General features: G+C 48.3%; 1 protein-coding gene across 1 annotated transcript in view; it reads right to left on the bottom strand.

The window, feature by feature from the left end:
* Positions 1-578: 578 nt before the first annotated feature.
* The window catches only part of LOC308587729 (papilin-like), a gene marked incomplete at its 5' end in the record, with an annotated part of 45443 nt that continues 23678 nt past the window's right edge, over positions 579-22343 (bottom strand). Inside the window, 6 exons of the mRNA XM_081195497.1 lie at positions 579-987; positions 11476-11607; positions 12914-13081; positions 14737-14904; positions 18276-18443; positions 20010-20177. Coding sequence (XP_081051623.1) covers positions 977-987; positions 11476-11607; positions 12914-13081; positions 14737-14904; positions 18276-18443; positions 20010-20177 — 815 coding nt within the window. The 3' untranslated portion in view covers positions 579-976. The remainder of the gene's footprint in view (positions 988-11475; positions 11608-12913; positions 13082-14736; positions 14905-18275; positions 18444-20009; positions 20178-22343) is intronic.

Below are 22343 nucleotides of genomic sequence, written 5' to 3'. Positions count from 1 at the left end.
TATGGAGGAGACGGGGCAGTCGGGGCAGGGCTGCGTGTGCCCACTCTGGTTTGGCAGAAGGGCTGACAAGACGCAGGAGGTGACTCTGGGCAGAGAGAGAACAGATTCTGGAGAAGCTTAGCTTTAAGAGCAGAGCAGGCTTCCAGTCCTCATGAAGGAAAATGTATGCTTAGAAGTGTGTGGGCAAGGACTGTTGAAAACCTAGGAGCCAGAGGGATGGCTGAATAAAGTTTGTTTGTGTGTATAATAATAATAATAATAATAATAATAATAATAATAATAATAGGTCTTTGGTTGCTATGCCCCTTCTGGGGAAATCCAGCCAGATGGGCAGGGTATAAATAATAAAATAATAATTATCATTACATCTTAAGACCAGGAAAACCCAAACAAATTATGCAAACCAAGAGAGAACCGTGAAAATGTGCCTGATCAGTGCAGGTGGACATTGGAGCTTGTAGACAGTATTGGTTTATTTATTTAATGAAATTTATATACCACTTGATTGTAGGAAAAAACCTCAAACAAAAAAAGGTAAAATAATAAAATCATCGGTAATAATGTATCATTTAGAATCACAGAGTTGGAATAGACCACAAGGGCCATCGAGTCCAACCCCCTGCCAAGCAGGAAACACCATCAGAGCACTCCTGACATATGGTTGTCAAGCCTCTGCTTAAAGACCTCCAAAGAAGGAGACGCCACCACACTCCTTGGCAGCAAATTCCACTGTCGAACAGCTCTTACTGTCAGGTAAGAACATACAAAAAGTTTAAACCACAAAAGAATAGACCAGCAGCAAAGTACAACTCATGCAAACTTTCTGAACATCTGGGCGGGCTTGTCTAAATGTCTTCAGCAGGCGCTGAAAAGAATACAACGAAGATGCCGGCCTGATAATCAAGAGGCAGGGAGTTCCAAAGTGTCGGTGCTGCCACACGAAACAATCCGAGTTCTTAGAAATGCGGTGCAGAGATTAAGTGTTACCTGCAAAAGGACACCCAGTGAAGCCAAACATTGGAAGATTCCAGAGAGAAAGAAAAAAGTCATCCTTAATGCAGGGCAGCGTTAAACTATGGAGCTCCCTGCCACAGGGAGGCAGTGACGGCCACCAAACTGGAAAGCTCTCAAAGAGGATTGGACAAATTCGAGGAGGAGGCGAGGGCTGTATCCCAAGATGCATAGGGCTTTGTGCCACAAAACCAGCACCTTGAATTAAGCCCGGTAGCTGACTGGCAGCCAGCTAATTGATAGCATTAAACATGTTTCATTTACAAACAACAGCCCACAACTAATCACTCACCGAACATTTTTACTAATAACAAGATCTAGGAGAAAGAGGGGATGAACCATCAATCTCAAAAGTACATGTTTTATTTGTTGTTGTTTGAAATGAATTGTTTATTACCCAAAATAAAGTGCTAAAAAATAACAATGAGACTGCAGTGATTGGGTGGGTGTCTTTAGCCCAGGGCCAAATTGGACCTTAGGAATTGTGGGAACAGTTTTTAGGAATAGGCAGCAGGGGCACCCAGTGGCGAAGCCCATGCCAGCGCCCCCCGGCACCAAAGGGACCTCAGCCCCCAGAGCAGGGGTTGGCAACCTGCAGCCCGTGGGCCACAAGCAGCCCACGGGGGTCGTTTAAATGGCCCATGAGCCACCCCCGAACCAAGCCGCCAGTTGGTGAGTGCCCATGTGCGCTAAACCGGCACAGCCCGGAGCAGGGACTCGCTTCCGCGGTGCTGGAAATCACATCTGCACAGATGCCATCCGGCCCACGGAGCGATTGCTGTGGGAGTGAACCAGCCCAGGCAAGGTAAAACCTTGCTGACCTCTGCCCTAGAACATAGGTAGGCAAACTAAGGCCCGGGGGCTGGATCCGGCCCAATCACCTTCTCAATCCGGCCCATGGACAGTCTGGGAATCAGTGTGTTTTTACATGAGTAGAATGTGTCCTTTTATTTAAAATGCATCTCTGGGTGCATCGTTCTGCCCGGACACTGAAGTCCAGCTCCGAGGGCCTTCTGGCTGTTCCCTCATTGAGAGAAGCCAAGTTACAGGGAACCAGGCAGAGGGCCTTCTCGGTGGTGGCCCCCGCCCTGTGGAACGCCCTCCCACCAGACGTCAAAGAGAAGAAAAACTACAGTGGTACCTCGCAAGACGAATGCCTCGCAAGACGGAAAACTCGCAAAACGAAAGGGTTTTTTGTTTTTTGAGCTGCTTCGCAAGACGATTTTCCCTATGGGCTTGCTTCGCAAGATGGAAACGTCTTGCAAGTTTGTTTCCTCTTTCTTAACTCTGTTAATACAGTTGCGACTTGACTTCGAGGAGCAACTCATAGAATGCGGTGTGGTAGCCTTTTTTGAGGTTTTTGAAGACTTTGGTGATTTTTGAAGCTTTTCCAAAACTTTTCCGACACCATGCTTCACAAGACGAAAAAAATCGCAAGACAACAAAACTCGCGGAACGAATTAATTTCGTCTTGCGAGGCACCACTGTACCAGACTTTTAGAAGACATCTGAAGGCAGCCCTGTTTAGGGAAGCTTTTAATGTTTGATGTTTTATTGTGTTTTTAATAGTCTGTTGGGAGCCGCCCAGAGTTGCTGGGGAAGCCCAGCTAGATGGGTGGGGTAGAAATATTATTATTATTATTATTATTATTATTATTATTATTATTATTATTATAATATTTGTGGGGTCTTTCTGGTGTTCTTACATGAGTAGAATGTGCGCTTTTACGTAAAATGCATCTCTGGGTTATTTGTGGGGCAACAGGAATTCGTTCATTCCCCCCCCCTTCAAAATATAGTCTGGCCCCCCACAAGGTCTGAGGGACAGTGGACCAGCTCTCTGCTGAAAACGTTTGCTGACCCCTGCCCTAGAAGTTGGCTCCTGAGATCACACGACCTTTTGGGTCCCTTCCAACTCTGCAAGTCCATGATTCTATGTCTTCCTCCTCTTGCTCAAAATGCAATGAGAGGCATATGTGCAGACTTACCCCAGTCCCTTCGCTGCCCTCCTGGTGCCTCCACGGAAGAAGCTGCCACCGTCTGCCAAGGGTGCATGTGTTGTGGCGAGGGGCCTGGCTTGCACTAGGGGTGGGTGGGTGGGCTTCCTGCTGGGGGAGGCCTTGCTACAGATTCACATTTAATGCGGCAGGCACAGCCGGAGGCCATTCCTTGGTGTCTGCGAGCCAAGCTATCACAGATAAATATCGATGCACAGAAGGAGCAAGGGGCTGGCAGGTCCATTCCCCCCCTCCAGGCAGGCAGAGCATCCGTTACCTTAGTGTAACAGGGGCAATAATAATAATAATTATTATTTATTATTTATACCCCGCCCATCTGGCTGGGTTTCCCCAGCCACTCTGGGTGGCTTCCAACAAAATATTAAAATGCAGTAATACATCAAACATTAAAAGCTTCCCTAAACACAGCTGCCTTCAAATGTCTTCTAAAAGTCTGGTAGTTTTTTTCCTCTTTGACATCTGGTGGGAGTGCGTTCCACAGGGCGGGTACCACCACCAAGAAGGCCCTCTGCCTGGTTTCCTGTAACCTCACTTCTTACAATGAGGGAACCGCCTGAAGGCCCTCAGCGCTGGACCTCAGTGTCCGGGCAGAACAATGGGGGTGCAGATGGTCCTTCAGGTCTACTGGGCCTTTGAGGCCGTTGAGGGCTTTCAAGGTCAGCACCAACACTATGAATTGTGCTCGGAAACGGACTGGGAGCCAATGTAGGTTTTTCAAGACCGGTGTTATATGGTCTCGGCGGCCACTCCCAGTCACCAGTCTAGCTGCCGCATTCTGGATTAGTTGTAGTTTCCGGGTCACCTTCAAAGGTAGCCCCACGTAGAGCGCGTTGCAGTAGTCCAAGCGGGAGATAACCAGAGCATGCACCACTCTGGCAAGACAGTCTGTGGGCAGGGAGGGTCTCATCCTGCATACCAGATGTAGCTGGTAGACAGCCGCCCTGGACACAGAATTGACCTGCGTCTCCATGGACGTCTGTGAGTCCAGAATGACTCCCAGGTTGTGCACCTGGTCCTTCAGGGGCCCAGTTGCCCCATGCAGGATGGAAGAGGCCCCTGCCCCTTCATTAAGGCTGCATTGTCAGGCTGAGTTTTGGGCTGGCGTTCAGTTGAATCGGTGCAACATTCCCCACACCAAATCCCCATGCCAGGTAAAGCTGCACCGGTGGAATTCCTTCCTGTCGTGAGGATGCTGAAGGCACCGGAATGGCAGCTCAACCTGCAATAGCCAAGGTATGTATATGTGTGGCAGTGGCGTAGCGTGGGTTGTCAGCACCCGGGGCAAGGCAAGTAATTTGCGCCCCCTAACCCGTGGATTTGCGCCCCCTAACCCTAACCCCCAGATGTTGCGCCCGGTGCGGCCGGCCCCCCCTGCACCCCCCACGCTACGCCACTGATGTGTGGCACTGCTGCCCTCTAATGGACTCAGGCGGAAGTGGCCAGAGACCAGAGATCTTGCACTCTGCAAGTGATTCTCTTCTAGCTGATGTGGCGTTCTTGTCACAGAACGGGCTTTTGTGGCATAAATGTCAACTTTCAGATTTGAAAATAAGGGATCAGCAGCCTCACCTGTCCCGGGGACAGTCTATGGGATATCTAACAATCCTCCCCAACCATTTATTAAAAACAACAACACCGAAATAGAGCTTGGAGTAGCCTTCGATTTCCCTTAACTATCGTTAAAATCCACCCAACTTGGTGGTCTTCATTACACCTGGTAGTAGCATATTAACTACATGCAACATGTGAAGACGTCCTTCCTTTTCCCTTTCCTGAATCTGCTGCTCTCCAGCTTTGCTGGGTGACCCCACTGGCTTCCAGTATTATGTACAGAGGGTCAGGAGGGGGGGGGGCAGTGAGCATATCCCAGTGGGCGTGTGCATGAGCACACACAGGTGTGTTTTCACTGGGTGGCCTGTCTGAGTAGAATTACATGCAAAAGCGGCCTCCCACCTGTCTGCAGGAGCATCTGAAACATAGCTCAATGCTGCCACCTGCTGACCAAAGGGGACACAACCTCCTTGGCTGCCCAGATTTTCCCACTGTACGTGAAAGTATGGTCTCATCCACGCCACAGACCAAAAACACTTTTGTAGCACTTCAGTTAGTCACAGATTCTCCCGAAGAATGCCAGGAACTGTAATTTGCCCCTGAGAGATCTGGGATGTAATCCACTGGGAGCAGTCAAGTATAACATTCCTTGTTTTGCTAGAGTGGACATGCAAGGGAATGTTTGGTCCAGCCAGTCAGAAGTTCCTGCTCCTCCTGGCCTGGAGCAGCCTTCCTCTTGCATGTGACTAGCAGGTGGGCTTGACCTTTCCAGACCTGGTAAAAGGCCAAGTCACACGGCCACCTTTCTCTTTTTGACCTTCCTGTTCACCCTGCAAACTCCCAGGACTGCCACTGCAGTTCCCCAGGTCATCTCCCATATGGGGTAAACCTGTTTGTACATGTTTGTAACTGTAAGCCTGATGCCTGCCTTCAGGGATTACACTGTGCTCTGCCTGATCATGAGCAAACCTACTTTTTGTTGTTACTTATGAATAAGACGGCGAAGTCTTTATTCTTTTAGGAGGGATTCAAAAGGGGATCTTACCAGGAACACACAATTCAGTCTGAGCTAGATTGAATTGTATAACAGTAAATGGCTCAGACGAGTCAGCAACTTGTTTTCCGCTGCGTGAAAAGTGGAATGCACTCTGCTAAATGAAGGAACTTGCTAGTGCAAGTTAGGAAGGATATTAATAAAAAATATATCCTCTCCTAAGACTGTCAACATTCCCGCAAGAGAGCTATAGTTCCCAGCAGTCTTGACAAACTACAGTTCTCAGGATTCTTGGTGGAGAATGCCATGCGGTTTATTTGCGTGGGGTTGCTGTGACCAGCCTTTGCAAAGTCTCAAGTCCTCCAAGACCCCCTCCCACCTCTATGCTTCTTGTGGGATGTGAAACACAAGAGCAGTCAAGGACAACATTCCTAGAGTGAACATGTTTTCACCTGGGGAGGAATGTTTGTCCAGCCAGCAGGTCAACTTCCTGTTTCCTTCTGGGCTGGGACAGACTTCCTCTGCATGTGACTAGAGGTGGGTGTGGCCTCACCTGTGCAGGTAATGACAAAAGCACAGGGCAGGGCAGCCATCTCTCTCTCTTTGACTACATGCGTCGAAGAAGCAACATCTGCTTAGCCAAAGATGCTCTCTTGGCCTCCAGCCAAGAGAGGACAAAGGGACTGTCTCCTTATGAGATAGTTTCCAGGTGTACGTTACTTTTCTAAGCTGCCTACTGGGATCCTATTGTGAACAGAATGTGAGTAAACTCTTTTTATACTTTTATAGAAGACAGTGCTGTGTCTTATCTTTTATGAGGGAATAAGGGGGAAATACCAGAAAAGTTATTATAGAGGCTTTAGCGAGCCTGAGCTAACACATCCGCTGTGAGTTTAAAAAGGGGAATGTTACTCTGCTAAATTGTGAGCTTGTTTACACAAGTTGGAAAGGCTATTATCAGACAATATATCCTCTCCTGCATCCCTGAACATTCCCGCAATCCTGAGGCTTGTTGGCTCATGCAGGAAGGAAGCATCCCTTGACCTGATGCCCTTTGACCTGATGCCCCTCCATTGTCCTGTGCTTCGCAACTTGTAGCTGAATCTGTGGCTAAGCTTCAGGTAGGAGCAGACCTGCCTCTGGGTGTGTCTTTCGTACGTGCATCTCACCTCTCAATGCTGCAGTGATGAATAAGTGTGTGTGAATGGAGCTTGAGAGTGCTTGCACATCTGATGCAATGAACTCCTCTTTTTGTGTGCGTTTCCAATTCCTCTTGGAGGTTAGGTTTGAAAAAAGTCTGTTTTAACCTGTGGGACTGTGGCTTGTTCTTCCAGTGGAAACTTCTTTCCCAATTCCTGCAAAGGGGGTGTGGAGTCGTTTCACAGAACCATGGAATGGCAAGGGACCCTAAAGAGGCCTCTGGCCCAAACCCCTGCAATGAAGCAAGCACACAAATTTCTCACACTGAAATGTTGCACCTGGCTTTCCTTTGGGGCCGTGGCCTCTTTTGCAAGGATTCCCACAAATTGGGCAGTGGGGGTGGGGGGCGGCACACCTGGCGGAGGTAGCTCCCCCTGCAGAGTGAGTCTAGAGGAAGGGAGAGTCAGCTTGATGCCCCCAGAGGCTGCCAGGGTTTGGATGACGTGGGGGCAGCAAGGAGTGGCTTGGAGGAACACAGCCAGGTGCCTCACCTCTAAAGGATGGGCTTTGCGCATAGGAGGCCACACCCATCGCTGCAGCACTTCTCTGGGCCAGGGCAGTCACCATCATGCTGGCAGAGGCTCTTGGGAACCACACAAGCAGAACCAGGAGGAACAGGTGGGCACTCTCCAGACTTGGCTGCAAGGGAGTGTGGGATGTGAAACACAAGAGCAGTCAAGGACAACATTCCTAGAGTGAACATGTTTACACATGGGGAGGAATGTTTGTCCAGCCAGCAGGTCAACTTCCTGTTTCCTTCTGGGCTGGGACAGACTTCCTCTGCATGTGACTAGAGGTGGGTGTGGCCTCACCTGTGCAGGTAATGACAAAAGCACAGGGCAGGGCAGCCACCTCTCTCTCTGTGACTACATGCGTCGAAGAAGCAACATCTGCTTAGCCAAAGATGCCCTATTGGATTCCAGCCAAGAGAGGACAAAGGGATTGTCTTCTTATGAGATAGTTTCCAGGTGTGTGTTACTTTTCTAAGCTAAGTCTGCCTTCTGGGATCCTACTGTGAACAGAATGTGAGTAAACTCTTTTTATACTTTTATAGAAGACTGTGTCGTGTCTTATCTTTTATGAGGGAATAAGGGGAAAATACCAGAACAGTTGTTATAGAGGCTTTAGCGAGCCTGAGCAAACGCATCCGCTGTGAGTTTAAAAAGGGGAATGTTGCTCTGCTAAATTGTGAGCTTGTTAACACAAGTTGGAAAAGGATATAATCAAACAATATATCCTCTCCTGCATCCCTGAACATTCCCACAGAGAGGACAAGCCCAGTGTCATTAGGACCTTTAGGAAAGGAGAAGGTCCACCCCAGGGCCTGCAGCCAGCATGCCAGGTCAACCCCAGCATTCAAGCCCCAGGACTGGATCTCAGCCTCCGCTCTGCTCCTTTTCCACCTTAGCCCAGTCCTGGGAACGCTGACTCTGCAAGGTGGTAGCAGCAAGGACACAGTCTTCTCCTCAGTGTGTCAAAGAGCTTTACCCAGCAGCTCTAAGAAAGATTTGGGGGGCTGCTGGGACCATTTCAGGTGGGCGCCTGGAGCTAGGCTAGCCCTTGTTCTGGAGATGCACCCACCCACCCACCCATTTCACCTCCCTGCTACAGATACCAAGAGCATTCCCATGAACAAAGGCCAACTGTGTCACAGAATTAAGGAGGAATCTGCTCTTGGTCCTCTTTGCCTGCTCTTCATGTACAGGAGTCCAACTGGACTCTTCCTGGGAGCCCAGGAAAGCTACCCAAGACTTGTACTTGGCTCGTGGTTCTCCATGGAAGACACATCAAGAACATGAGCGAAATGATCAAACACCCAGCAATAAGGGACCATGGGAGAGGTTTCTCTCCAGCTAACTATCTGTCAGGTCTTCAGGTACCCAAATACAGACGGTCTTTTACCCTCGCCAGATTCAACGTTCTCCCTTCTGCCTTACTTCAGGGCAGATTTGAGGGTAAACCATACACAGCATGGGTCTGCCCTTGTGGCTCATTGGAAGTTGAAACTGCTCCACACGTACTATTACGTTGCCGTCTTTATGAGGATATACGTTTGACTTTTATTACACCTGTTTTGCAAAAGTCCAGGAAAGTATCGGAACACCATAGTTTAAAACTACTGCTAGAGGACAAGAATCCCAAGACGACATTAAATGTAGCCAAATTCTGTGTGTCTGCAATCAATCGCAGGAAGCAAGTGGTATCCCATAATGACCAAACCCCTAAATGTTAACCACAGGGAGCACGCTAATAATTAATTTTAATTTTTATATTTAAATCCTTGTTATATTCACACTGTCCTTTGTATTTCTGATATTTTTATTTTTTTTATGATCTGCGATATTGTGTGTGTTGCGGCTGGTCTGTGACCGTATTAATAAATTCATTCATTCACATCAAGAACAGTCCAGGAGGATATATAAGAACATAAGGAGAACATTTGCAGGATCAGGCTAATGGCCCAACTAGTCCAATATCTGGCCAACCAGATGCATCTTCTGGGAAACCCACGAGCTGGAGCTGAGCACAGGGCAACTTTCTCCAGCTGTGGTTTCTAGCAACTGGGATTCAGAAGCATCGCTGCCTCCAACTATTGTGGCTAGCAGCCTTTGATAGCCTTCTCCTCCTCCTCCATGGATTTGCCCAATCCTCTTTCAAAGCCATCCAGTTTGGTGTCCATCACTGCCTCATGGGGGAGGGAGTTCCATAGACTAACTCTGTCCTGCCTACTGACATGCTTTTTGTCAAGAGGTTCTGCTTAGCTTCCCCCCTTCTCCCCCTCCCCTCACAGTCACCCCAAAGATCAAATAGCACCAGGGAGTTCTTTAAACTGAAGTGACCCCCCCACAACAGAGATGGCCTTTCCCTCCCTCTCCTTCCCCTTCTCTCCTACACATGTGTGGAGGGAAAACAAAGCTTTAAAGCAATTAAAAAACCTAAGGATGGTAAATGTGCACCTCTAGGCTGGGTGGAATGTAACAAACTGGGTGGAAGGTCTGCACAAACTGATAGTAACAGGCACCCCTGAAAAGATCAAGGAGGCTCTGGCAAGCTTGTCTCAAGACAGGCTTGTCTCAAAGGGAATGAGCAGGATGGGGAGCGAAGAGCACAAGACCCCCTTTTTGTGACCTTGCTATTGTGTGAGTTGAAAATTCCTGCTATTGCTGTGTCACACAATGTAGTGGTCACATAGGATTGCTTTGAGGAATTATGAAAAATGAAGCAAGCCATTGTGTCAGCGGTGAAAGCATCGCTTTGACTGGGTTTGGGTCATTGACATGATTTCTGATCGATTCCACAAGCCAGTGGCGTAGTGTGGGGGGTGCAGGGGGCCGCACCGTGTGCAACATCTGGGGTTAGGGTTAGGGGGCGCAAATCCACGGGTTAGGGGGCGCAAATCCACGGGTTAGGGGGTGCAAATCCACGGGTTAGGGGGTGCAAATTACTTGCCTTGCCCCGGGTGCTGACAACCCACACTACGCCACTGCCACAAGCCTCTGCATCTCTGCCCCATTTTCTCTATGCCTGACCGTCACGTATTGAGCATTCTAACACAGACCAGTTGCTTCACCAGGCATCCTGGGTACATAAAAATAAGGAGATAGCTTTGGAGGAGTTAGATTTGATGTAGCTTTTGTTTAGGTAGATCTTAGGGCCAGGAACAGAGTTCACACTGAGGTGGTAAAATGCCTGTCTTTCCCTTCCTTACCTCCAGGGTTTGCTAAATGCATTCCTCCTTGGTTCCTGTTTATTTAGCCTGAACATGTATGCATGCTCAGATAGTAAATAGGTCTTTGTGGTTAAGAGGCTTCCTCTGATCTGACTTTGTCCCCACATGGGGATTTTTTTAATGCTCAGAGGAAATCTGATTGGTTCTTACAAATGCTGTGTTAAAGTTCTTTTCTTAATAAAAACTGCCTGGGCCAGGGCGTGGGATGCACACTTTCTCCCAGGGTCTTGCTAGTCAAGCCTCGTGTCTATTGTATTAATCAGGGTCCAGTCCTTTCTTCCTAATTAATCAGGGTCCAGGGATGTGGGTGGCGCTGTGGGTTAAACCACAGAGCCTAGGACTTGCCGATCAGAAGGCCGGCGGTTCGAATCCCTGCAACGGGGTGAGCTCCCGTTGCTCGGTCCCTGCTCCTGCCAACCTAGCAGTTCGAAAGCACATCAAAGTGCAAGTAGATAAATAGGTACCGCTCCAGCGGGAAGGTAAATGGTGTTTCCTTGCGCTGCTCTGGTTCGCCAGAAGCGGCTTAGTCATGCTGGCCACATGACCCGGAAGCTGTACGCCGGCTCCCTTGGCCAATAAAGCGAGATGAGCGCCGCAACCCCAGAGTCAGCCACGACTGGACCTAATGGTCAGGGGTCCCTTTACCTTTACCTTTAGTCCTTCCTTTGCCTTCAGAATGCAACATCACAATGTATGCTTAGTAGAAAGAGGAGTGTGTTTTAGCTCTTGGTGTAAGTCAGAGCACATTGCGGTCCTCGAATCAAGATGCACCTTGCTTGACAACCGTCTCTTGAGTCTAACCCAGGCAGCTCAAACTCTGACATTTCCCTAACACACACACACACACACACACACACACACACACACACACACACCCTCCCTTTGTGTGCCATGGAGCTGGCTGAGTTACCCCCCCCCCCAAGGGCTTGCCAGGAGCCCCGCAGCACGAACCTGACCCCGCAGCCTCTCACCTTTCACGGGCTCCTTGCACACTTGACCACACTGGTTGCCGCAACACTTCTTGCCCCCTGGGCAGTCACAGTCCTTCTGGCAGGTCATCAGGCAATCGGCAGGGTCCGGAGGGGGGCAGAAGCCGGGCTTCTCTGCAAGAGATCAGCCAGGTGTCTGTGACGTCTCGGGTCGTGGAGGGGATGGGTCCAATGAAGCATTTTTGTTTTCAAAAGCTGCGTCCCAAGGAACTCAAGGGGCTGACACGACACTCCTCAAAAATGGTAATTCAAAGGCATAAAGCCAATCCTCAGATTGAGTAATAAGTCCAGCACAGGGGAAGAAAGGCCATAGCTCAGTGACAGAGCACTTGCCTTGCATGCCAAGTTTCCTGGGTTCAAATTCCAATGGCATCTCCAGTAGGGTAAGGATAGGCCCCCTGTCTAAGACCCAGAAGAATGAACGGGCTGACTCATTGCAAAGTATTCTCCTACGTTCTCATAGAATCATAGACTTGGAAGAGACCACAAGGGCCATCGAGTCCAACCCCCTGCCAAGCAGGAAACACCATCAGAGCACTCCTGACATATGGTTGTCAAGCCTCTGCTTAAAGACCTCCAAAGTAGGAGACTCCACCACACTCCTTGGCAGCAAATTCCACTGTCAAACAGCTCTTACTGTCAGGAAGTTCTTCCTAATGTTTAGGTGGAATCTTCTTTCTTGTAGTTTGGATCCATTGCTCCGTGTCCGCTTCTCTGGAGCAGCAGAAAACAACCTTTCTCCCTCCTCTATGTGACATCCTTTTATATATTTGAACATGGCTATCATATCACCCCTTAACCTCCTCTTCTCCAGGCTTAACATGCCCAGCTCCCTTAGCCGTTCCTCATAAGGCATCGTTTCCAGGCCTTTGACCATTTTGGTTGCCCTCCTCTGGACACGTTCCAGTTTGTCAGTGTCCTTCTTGAACTGTGGTGCCCAGAACTGGACACGGTACTCCAGGTGAGGTCTGACCAGAGCAGAATACAGTGGCACTATTACTTCCCTTGATCTAGATGCTATACTCCTATTGATGCAGCCCAGAATTGCATTGGCTTTTTTAGCTGCCGCGTCACACTGTTGGCTCATGTCAAGTTTGTGGTCAACCAAGACTCCTAGATCCTTTTCACATGTACTGCTCTCAAAAAACGACAACCCAAAAGGCCTTTTTGATCAACCGCGTCCTCACCAAATGCGTAGAACCAGATGACGATGGCATTTTAATTTATTGCCACCCACCCTAAGGTCCCAGGCTGGGTTGCGACAATTTAAAATGGCACATTAAAGCTTTCAATTACTAAAAGAAAATATAACGGCAAGAAATAGGGTGGGTACTGAAAGATACATCTCAGGTGTCAGCGATCCACTGTGGAGACAGAGCGCAGCCTCAGTCGCCCTCCCGGCATCTGCCCAGAGACCCACCTGGGCCCTTGCAGGCCAGCTGGCATTCCTCTTCGGTGGGGAAGTTATTTAGGTTCCCCCTGCAGTTGCCATAGTCGAAAGGGGTGCACTCTCTGCTGGTGGAGTTGAAGTAGAACCTTTGGACGTAGGTGTTGCAGGGACCCGGCTTCTGGGGAAGCTGGCAGATATCTGCAGCCAGAGAGCAGAAGGGGCCTTGGGTTTTGAGCTGTGAGAAAGAATGAAAGGGGTGGGGTCTGGTGGGGGGGGGACACTGTTGGATATGCACAAATCAGTTTGCAGGTTCTGGGATGAAATAAAGCCTAGTTTCGCCCCTGCCCACTGCATAAGTGTTGGTGCTGACCTTGAAAGCCCTAAACGGCCTCGGTCCAGTATACCTGAAGGAGCGTCTCCACCCCCATCGCTCAGCCTGGACACTGAGGTTCAGCACCGAGGGCCTTCTGGCAGTTCCCTCATTGCGAGAAGCAAAGCTACAGGGAACCAGGCAGAGGGCCTTCTCGGTGGTGGCACCCGCCCTGTGGAACGCCCTCCCACCAGATGTCAAAGAGAAAAACAACTACCAGACTTTTAGAAGACATCTGAAGGCAGCCCTGTTTAGGGAAACTTTTAATGTTTAATAGGTTATTTAATTTTAATATTTTGTTGGAAGCCACCCAGAGTGGGCAGGGTATAAATAATAAATTATTATTATTATTATTATTATTATTATTATTATTATTATTATTATTATTATTATTATTATTATTTAAGAGCAGCCTGCTGGATCAGGCCCATTTGGTCCAGCATCCTGTTCTCACGGTAGCCAACTAGATGCCCCAGCCCTCTCCACTGTGACTTTGTCCAATCCTCTTTTAAAACCAACCACCTTGGTGGCCCTGCCTGCCTCCAGTGGGAGGGAGTTCCACAGTCTAACTCTGCACTGTGTGACGAAGGACTTTCTTTTCTCTGTCCCGAAACTCCCAACATTCAGCCTCACTGGAGGTCCACAATATCTAGTGTCATGTACGGCATTTCTGATTCACGGTAGAGGCTGGTGGAAGAAATAGGAGGCCACTGGCGATGGTGAAAGAGTGTATCCCCACAGGGTCTGCCCCCACCCTACTTTCCTAATCACTGTACTCCGACTTTTCTTTCTATGAAGCCTCTTCTCTCTGCCCCTAGGGGTTGGGACACCCCTGAGGAATGTCATGCAGAGAGAGAGAGGGAGCCATAATAATAATAATAATAATAATAATAATAATAATAATAATAATAAATTTTATTTATACCCCGCCCTCCCTGACCAGAGCCAGGCTCAGGGCAGCTAACACCAGTAAAATTACAGTAAAAACATAATAGGAAAAAACCCAATTTAAAATACAGTTTAAAATGCAATTTAAAATGCAGCCTCATTTTCAAAGTAGCCCATGGATCAAGACCATAAGGGGAGGGAAATATAAGAGTCAGACTGAGTCCAAACCAAAGGCCAGGCGAAACAGGCCCTTGCAGGCCCTGCGGAAAGATGTCACATCCCGCAGGGCCCTGGTCTCTTGGGACAGAGCGTTCTACCACATCGGGGCCAGTACTGAAAAGGCCCTGGTCCTAGTTGAGACCAATCTAACCACCTTGAGGCTCGGGACCTCCAAAATGTTGTCATTTGTGGACCGTAAGGTCCTCCGCGGGGCAGACCAGGAGAGGCGGTCCCGTAGTTACGAGGGTCCTAGGCTACGTAGGCCTTTAAAGGTCAAAACCAGCACCTTCAACCTGACCCTGTACTCCACCGGGAGCCAGTGCAGCTGGTATAGCACTGGGTGAATGTGATCCCGCAGCAAGGACCAAGCGCTTACCTGGGTCCCTGCAGGTCTCCTCACATTCCACCAGCGTTGCAAACCTGTTGGCGTTGCCCTTGTGGCCTCCGTAGGTGAACGGGTAGCAGCCTGCTCCAAGGCGGCTGTAGTAAAACAGGTGGATGGAGTGGTCCCCCTCTCCGGGATTGCTGGGCAGCCGGCAGATATCTGGAGCCGCAGAACAAAGAGAGATGGGAGGGAGAAATGGAGCTGGGACTTCTGGGCAGGAACAAAGGCACGTCAAGACCATCCTGGCTGGGAGTCCTGGGAGTCCTGCTCCCTGCCTTGCAGGCTTTCCCCAACTGGCCTGGGAGGGCAGGGCCAGGACTGACTCCAGCTGCAAAAGCTAGGGCTGCTGAACAGACTCTCGGGCTGAGGTCTTGCTTGGGGTTTTTTGTTGCAGGCTTGGGGGGGTTGCTGCTATTTACTTATTTTTTTGCATCTTTATTTGAGACCTTGTTGTGATGTATGTGGAAATTGTTCACTTTGCTTGTGTATTTTTAATGCTTTATTTGTTATTTATGTGGGAATGTTCAGGGAGGCAGGAGAGGATATATTGTTTAATTACAGCGGTACCTCTGGTTGCGAACTGGATCCGTTCCAGAGGCCCGTTCGCAACATGAAAGGAACGCAACCTGCAGCGACGCGTCTACGCATGATGTCATTTTGCACTTCTGCCCATGCGCGAGCAGCAAAACCCGGAAGTAACCGTTTCCAGTACTTCCGTGTCGCCGCAGGATGCAACCTGAAGAAACGTAAGATGAAGTGAACGTAACATGAGGTATGACTGTATATCCTTTCCAACTTGTGTTAACAAGTTCTATAATTTAGCAGAGTAACATTCCCCTTTTTTAAACTTGTGCAGCAGATAGTGTTTATGCCAGGCTTGCATAAACCTCTAAAATAAGTTACCTGGTAATTCCCCTTTTATTCCCTCATGAAAAGAATAGACACGACAGAGTCTTCTATAAAAGTATAAAAAGAGTTTACTCACTCACTCACTCTTTTCACAGATGGATCCCAGAAGGCAGACGTAAGTTACAAAAGTAATATACACCTGGAAACTATTCCATAAGGAGACAGTCCCTTTGTCCTCTCTTGGCTGGGCATCTTAGGCTAAGCAAATGTTGCTTCTTCGACGAATGGAATCAGAGAGAGAGAGAGAGATGGCGGCCTCCGCTGAGGTATTTTGTTACCTGCACAGGTGAGGCCACGCCCACCCCTAGTCACATGCAGAGGAAGTCTGTCCCAGCTCAGGAGGAAACAGGAAGTTCTGACTGGCTGGTCCAGACGCCCTCTTTTTATGTCCACTCTAGGGATGTTGTATTTGACTGCTTTGTGTTTCACACCCCACACTTTAGAACTACAGTCATACCTCGGGTTAAAGTCGCTTCAGGTTGAGCGTTTTCAGGTTGCGTTCCACGGTGACACAGAAGTAACAGAACAGGTTACTTCTGGGTTTCGCTGCTTGCGCATGCGCAGACACTCAAAATGACATCACGTGTTTGCACAGAAGCGGTGAATCGCGACCCACGCATGCACAGACACAAGCTGCGTTCTGCTCAGGGTGTGAACGGGGCTCCAGAACGGATCCCGTTCACATCCAGAGGTACCCCTGTACTTCTCTTATGTTGCCATTATGTATTTTTTCATGTTGCAAGCCGCCTTGAACATGGCTTGAACTGTGGAATAGTGGCATACAAATAAAAATATGTATGTATGCTTGTATCCTAGGAGCTGCTCAGCCGAACATTCGTTCTTGCCCTGGGAGGTGGGTGGGTGGGTGACCTTTGGGCACAAGGTGGGAAGATTAGCCAAGGCCACAATGTGTGGGGCAGCTGCTGCTCCCCAGTTTGCCGCTGTCCTTGTAGGAATCCCTGCCCCCACCCCAAGAATAGCCTTAGCCTTCAGCTTCCCCTATAGAGAATGGAGCAAGTTCACTCACCTCCCAGCCTTCGGGTGGGCTGTGTCTACGTGGGGCAAACACTTAAGGCCACTTAATAGCTTGCTGTGTGTGTGTGGGGGGGATGTCTTGCAGCTGCATACGAGGCAGGATTAAACAGTTTAAAATCTGATGGTTTTGGTTTTCATTTATGTATAGTATAGAGGTTTTCTTTTCCTTTTTTCTTTTTGTTTGTCAGTTTTTGGTATGTATGTTCATGGCTTTTTGTATTTTTGTGCAATCTTCAAATACAGAAAAGTGTTAAAAATAAATAAACAGTTTGAAATTGTAATGACAATAGAAACCATAAATGGAACAAGAGAGCAATCACAAACGCTAATAAAATAAGTAAATCTAAACATGGGTTTAGTGAGCAAAGTGACCCTTTTGCTCCAGGAACAGAGGAAGCTGCCAAGCCATTGGTCCATCTACTTCAGTGTTGTCTACACTGACTGGCAGAATTGTTTCTCTAGGATTTCAGGCAGGCATCTCTCGCAGTCTTACCTGGGGATGCCAGCAGGGATCTCACCTGGGCCCAATGCTCTGCCACTGTTCCTTGGCTTTGGCTTTTGCGCGGTTAGAGTGGAAGCAGGTTATTTCAGGGGACAATATCTGATAAAGCCACTTCCGCCTACAAAAGGAGGTGGGGTTGCAGGCTTCACGCTCCCACCACACGCGCTGCGGCTGGCTCTCAGCCTCCGCACGATTGAGGGAATCCCTGGCCGCGTCATCCCCTGGACAGCCAATCAGCTGGCTTGGGGGGCATGGCCTGCCCTATTTAACGCAGGCCGGGGATCTCCCTCTTTTGCCACCTCCAGCTGTTCCTGTTTCCCACCCTCCCACCCTTTAAGGTTTTTGTTCCTGGACCTTGCTATGGACCTTTGTTGGTTGCCGTTGAATTTTTCCACTTGGGAAATTGGCACCGGCCACTTGGTTTTCGCCTACTTCGTAGCAAATCGTCACAACTTTCTTGGTATTGGTGGTTAGGCATTGGTATTGTTCTGTAGATGGAAGAGGGGAGGTAGTGCCATCACCTGCCCCACATATTGAAGGGTAGTCCATTAATGGATTCCAGGGGCCCTGTCCAAAGCCTATGGAGGCCCCCTAGCGGTGACCCCGGGGGAGTTCCTAGTTGATGTGCACCAGCAGGACTCCCCCTCCCAGTGGTTAACCCTTCCTGGACTTCTAGAGGACAGGCTGAAGTCAGAAATAGTCGGTTACAGTGGCGTAGCGTGGGTTGTCAGCACCCGGGGCAAGGCAAGTAATTTGCGCCCCCTAACCCGTGGATTTGCGCCCCCTAACCCTAACCCCCAGATGTTGCGCCCGGTGCGGCCGGCCCCCCCTGCACCCCCCACGCTACGCCACTGGTCGGTTAGGACCAATGTCTAAACGAATACCGCTCATCACCTGTAACCAATAATGTTGTGGCCTTATTTAGCCCATTAATCATAATAATTGTGTCATGTGTCTTTATTTCCTTGGGGGGGGGGCGGGAACTTGCCATGCAATGAACCCACGACAAGAAGCTTAGGCCAAGAGACTCTTTTGCCTACCTCTCGGATGGGTGGCATGTAAATAATAAATTCATTATCCTTACCCGGCTTCTTGCAGGCGTGCTCACATTCCGAGAGAGATTCAAACCGGTTCTCGTTGCCCGCACAGCCTCCGTAAATGAACACTTCGCAGGTTTTAGTGGCGGGGTTGTAATAGTACCTGGGCATGGCTGCCTTGCAGGGGCCTGTCTCCTTAGGCAGCTTACAGATATCTGGAAGGACGTGAGAGGGTCAGGCAGGAGGGTTGAAGTTGCTTGGGCAAGAGTACTGGGAAATAATTCATAATGAACTGGAAAAAAATGTTTAAAAATACTTTTCCAAAAAACCCAGAGTCCTTTTGGTTGGGGATAATTCAGACTGAAATTCCCAGGTGTCAGAAAAGGTTATTTATGTATGCCCTTACTATGGCCCACATTTTGTTAGCCCCCAAATGGAAATTGAGCAAAGTCCCAACTAAAGAAAGGATGCCAGTATTGCTGTGGTCTAAACCACAGAGCCTAGGGCTTGCTGATCAGAAGGCCGGCGGTTTGAATCCCCGCCACGGGGTGAGCTCCCGTTGCTCGGTCCCAGCTCCTGCCAACCTAGAAGTTTGAAAGCACGTCAAAGTGCAAGTAGATAAATAGGTACCGCTCCAGCAGGAAGGTAAACAGCATTTCCATGCGCTGCTCTGGTTCGCCAGAAGCAGCTTAGTCATGCTGGCCACATGACCCGGAAGCTGTACACCGGCTCCCTCGGCCAATAAAGCGAGATGAGCGCCGCAACCCCAGAGTCGGTCACAACTGGATCTAATGGTCAGGGGTCCCTTTAACTTTACCTGACTAAAGAAGAATGCAACTGAAACAGTTGAAATATGCCCAGCTTGCGGACCTAACATATAGAATAAGAGAACAAGAAGAACACATGTTTAAAGAAGACTGGAAAATGTTTATTGAGTATGTGGAGGAATATTGTGTTTATTTGAAAACGTGGTCAGCATAAAGATAAATTCAGCAGTGTAAATAAGTTTCGATGGATTTAATAATGGAATACTGAGTGGTTTAGTTTATATAAAATATGCTTCTATGGGGGGGGGGGTAGTGATAGCCACCAACTTGGCTGACTTTAAAACAGGATTGGGCCAAATCATGGCCTGATCCAGAAGGCCTCTTCTCATGTTCCTAGGATGCTCATGCTCACACTGGTGCCACCACCAACCCCACTCTATTCTTCTGTTTTTAAATCATTTTAACAGATTTTAGTACTGTTATCTGCTCTTGCTGTAACCAAGACCTGAGACCTTATAATGAGAAGGACTTAAGAAATTAAAGCAAAAGCAACAAAAGCAGAAATAATAGCGGCAATGATAAGGTGGTCTGCCCCGAGCTCATTTAAAGTAGGAAACCAAAATATTTCCTTTTGTGAAATGCTAAGTGGGGTGCGGATTCTGGGCAAGGACTGCAGATTTCCAGGGCTGCCCCAGGAGGTTGGCTGTGCATTGTTGCAGCTTGTATCACCAGCAAATGTCATAGGATCATAGGATCTCAGAGCTGTAGAGTTGTAAGGGACCTCCAAGGGTCATCTAGTCCAACCCCCTTTGCAATGCAGGAGTCACAGCTAAAGAGGCCCTGACCGATGACCACCTGTCCTCTGCACAATGCTCCCCCCTTTGTCAATGATAATGATAATGATGATGATGATGATGATGATGATGATGATGATGATAATAATAATAATAATAATAATAATAATAATTTATTTATACCCCACCCATCTCCTCTGCTCCCCTTCCTTGGTCTGACCTGGGTTGCGGCATCTCCAAATGCATTCCATCTGGGTCTCAAACCGGTTGTCGTTCCCTCCGCAGCCTCCATAATGAAACATCTCGCAAGTCTTGTTTTGTGGGTTGTAATAGAATTTGGGGAAGAGGGCCAAGCAGGGCCCAGAATCCACAGGGAGCTTGCAGAGATCTGTGGGTGCAGAACATAGAGGGGGGACAAAACAGAGGGACTCTCAGACATCCCCACGGAAATGAACTGGTGCCAAAAGCCAAATCCTGCACATTGCAGAAGTGAGTGTGCCTGGGATGTGTGGCGCACTCTGGAGCCAGAATCTCTGGTCCCCCACTGACTCAACAGATTTGGCAAGCTGGCATTTCTATACCACTTGGAAAGAGGGGGGCTTTTCGGTTGCCCCTAATGGAGTTAAAGGAACCACCAAACAACAGGGAGCATTTACAGCTAGAGAGAGACAGCGTGGCACAGTGGTTAAAGTGGTTAGACTAGGACCTGGGAGACACCAGCTTTCAAATCCCCACTCAGCCATGAAGCTCACTGTTAAACAAAAATCTCCAAATGGGTCTGAACTTCCATGTCTAAAACTCCTGGTAGAAGACAAGGATCTGGAGATTACGCTCAGGGTGGCCAAATTCTGTGTGACTGCCATAAAACGTAGGGAACAAGCTGTACTACCAAAATGATTAAGGTTTTAAATGATAATTTTTGGTTATATTTTAGTGATCAAGATTTATTACAGTCACAGATAGGTAGCCGTGTTGGTCTGCCATAGTCAAAATAAAAAAATTCCTTCCAGTAGCACCTTAAAGACCAACTAAGTTAGTTCTTGGTATGAGCTTTCGTGTGCATGCACACTTCTTCAGATACACTGAAACAGAAGTTGCCAGATCCTTCTATATAGTGAGAAGGTGGGGAGGGGTATTACTCAGAAGGGTGGTGGGAATTGGAGATTGGCAGATAGCTGAGATGAGCCTGTTGACGACTCTTAACGACTGTAATAGGTCTTACAGGAAAAGGCAAGGGGTGAGAAGGTGAGAAATGGCTTAGTCATGTATAATGAGATAAGAATCCAATGTCTCTGTTCAGACCAGGTCTCTCCATGGTTTTAAGTTTGGTAATGAGTTGCAATTCAGCAGCTTCTCTTTCCAGTCTATTTCTCAAATTCCTTTGTAGTAAAACAGCTACTTTGAGATCTTGTATAGAATGTCCTGGGAGATTGATGTGTTCTCCTACTGGTTTCTCTGTTTTGTGATTCTTGATGTCAGATTTATGTCCGTTTATTCTTTGGCGTAAGGTTTGGCCTGTTTGTCCAATATAGAGAGCTGAAGGACACTGTTGGCATTTGATGGCATACACAATGTTAGACGATGAGCAATTAAATAGTCCCGAGATGGTATGTGTGATGTTGTTGGGGCCAGTAATGGTGTTGTCCGGGTGTATGTGGCAGCAAAGTTGGCATCTGGGTTTATTGCAGGCTCTGGTGCCAGTGTCCGTGTTAAGTCTGGTTGTAGTATTATTGTGGGTTAGGAGTTGTTTAAGATTGGGTGGCTGTCTGTAGGCAATGAAAGGTCTTCCTCCCAGAGCTTGAGAAAGAGAACTGTCATTGTCCAGGAGAGGTTGTAGATCTCTGATGATGCGTTGAACTGTTTTAACTTGGGAGCTGTATGTGATGACTAGTGGTGTTCTGTTATTTTCTTTTTTGGGTCTGTCTTGCAGCAAGTTCTCTCTGGGTATCAGTCTGGCTCTGTTGATCTGTTGTCTAACTTCATCTGCTGGGTATTTTAGTTCTGAAAAGGTTTGCTGTAGATCTCTTAGGTGAGAGTCTCTGTCTGTAGAATTGGAACAGATGCGGCTGTAACGTAGCGCCTGGCTATATACGATGGACTGTTTGGTATGTTTGGGATGGTAGCTAGAGGCATGTAGATATGTTTGTTGGTCAGTTGGTTTGCGTTATAAGGTGGTGTCTATGCGTCCATCCTGTATTTTTATAGTAGTGTCCAAAAAATGTATTTCTTGCATAGATTGATTCATTGTAAGGTTGATTGTGGGGTGAAAATCATTGAATTTCTGGTGAAAGGTGTCCAGGGTCTGTTGACCATGTGTCCAGATGATAAAAATATCGTCAATGTATCGCAGGTACAAGAGAGGTTTGAGTGGGTAGGAGTTTAGGAAACATTGTTCTAAATCTGCCATGAAGATGTTGGCATACTGTGGGGCCATGCGGGTGCCCATTGCTGTGCCGCTGATCTGAAGGAACAGGTCGTCACCGAATTTGAAGTTGTTGTGGGTAAGGACAAATTGGCAGAGTTTGGTGGCAAGGTCCGCTGTGGTTTTATCTGA

Source organism: Podarcis bocagei (assembly GCF_964188305.1).
Source record: "Podarcis bocagei genome assembly, chromosome: 5".
Classification (NCBI taxonomy): domain Eukaryota; kingdom Metazoa; phylum Chordata; class Lepidosauria; order Squamata; family Lacertidae; genus Podarcis; species Podarcis bocagei.
The sequence above is the reverse complement of the archived record's forward strand: the minus strand, read 5'-3'. Positions and strand labels throughout refer to the sequence as shown.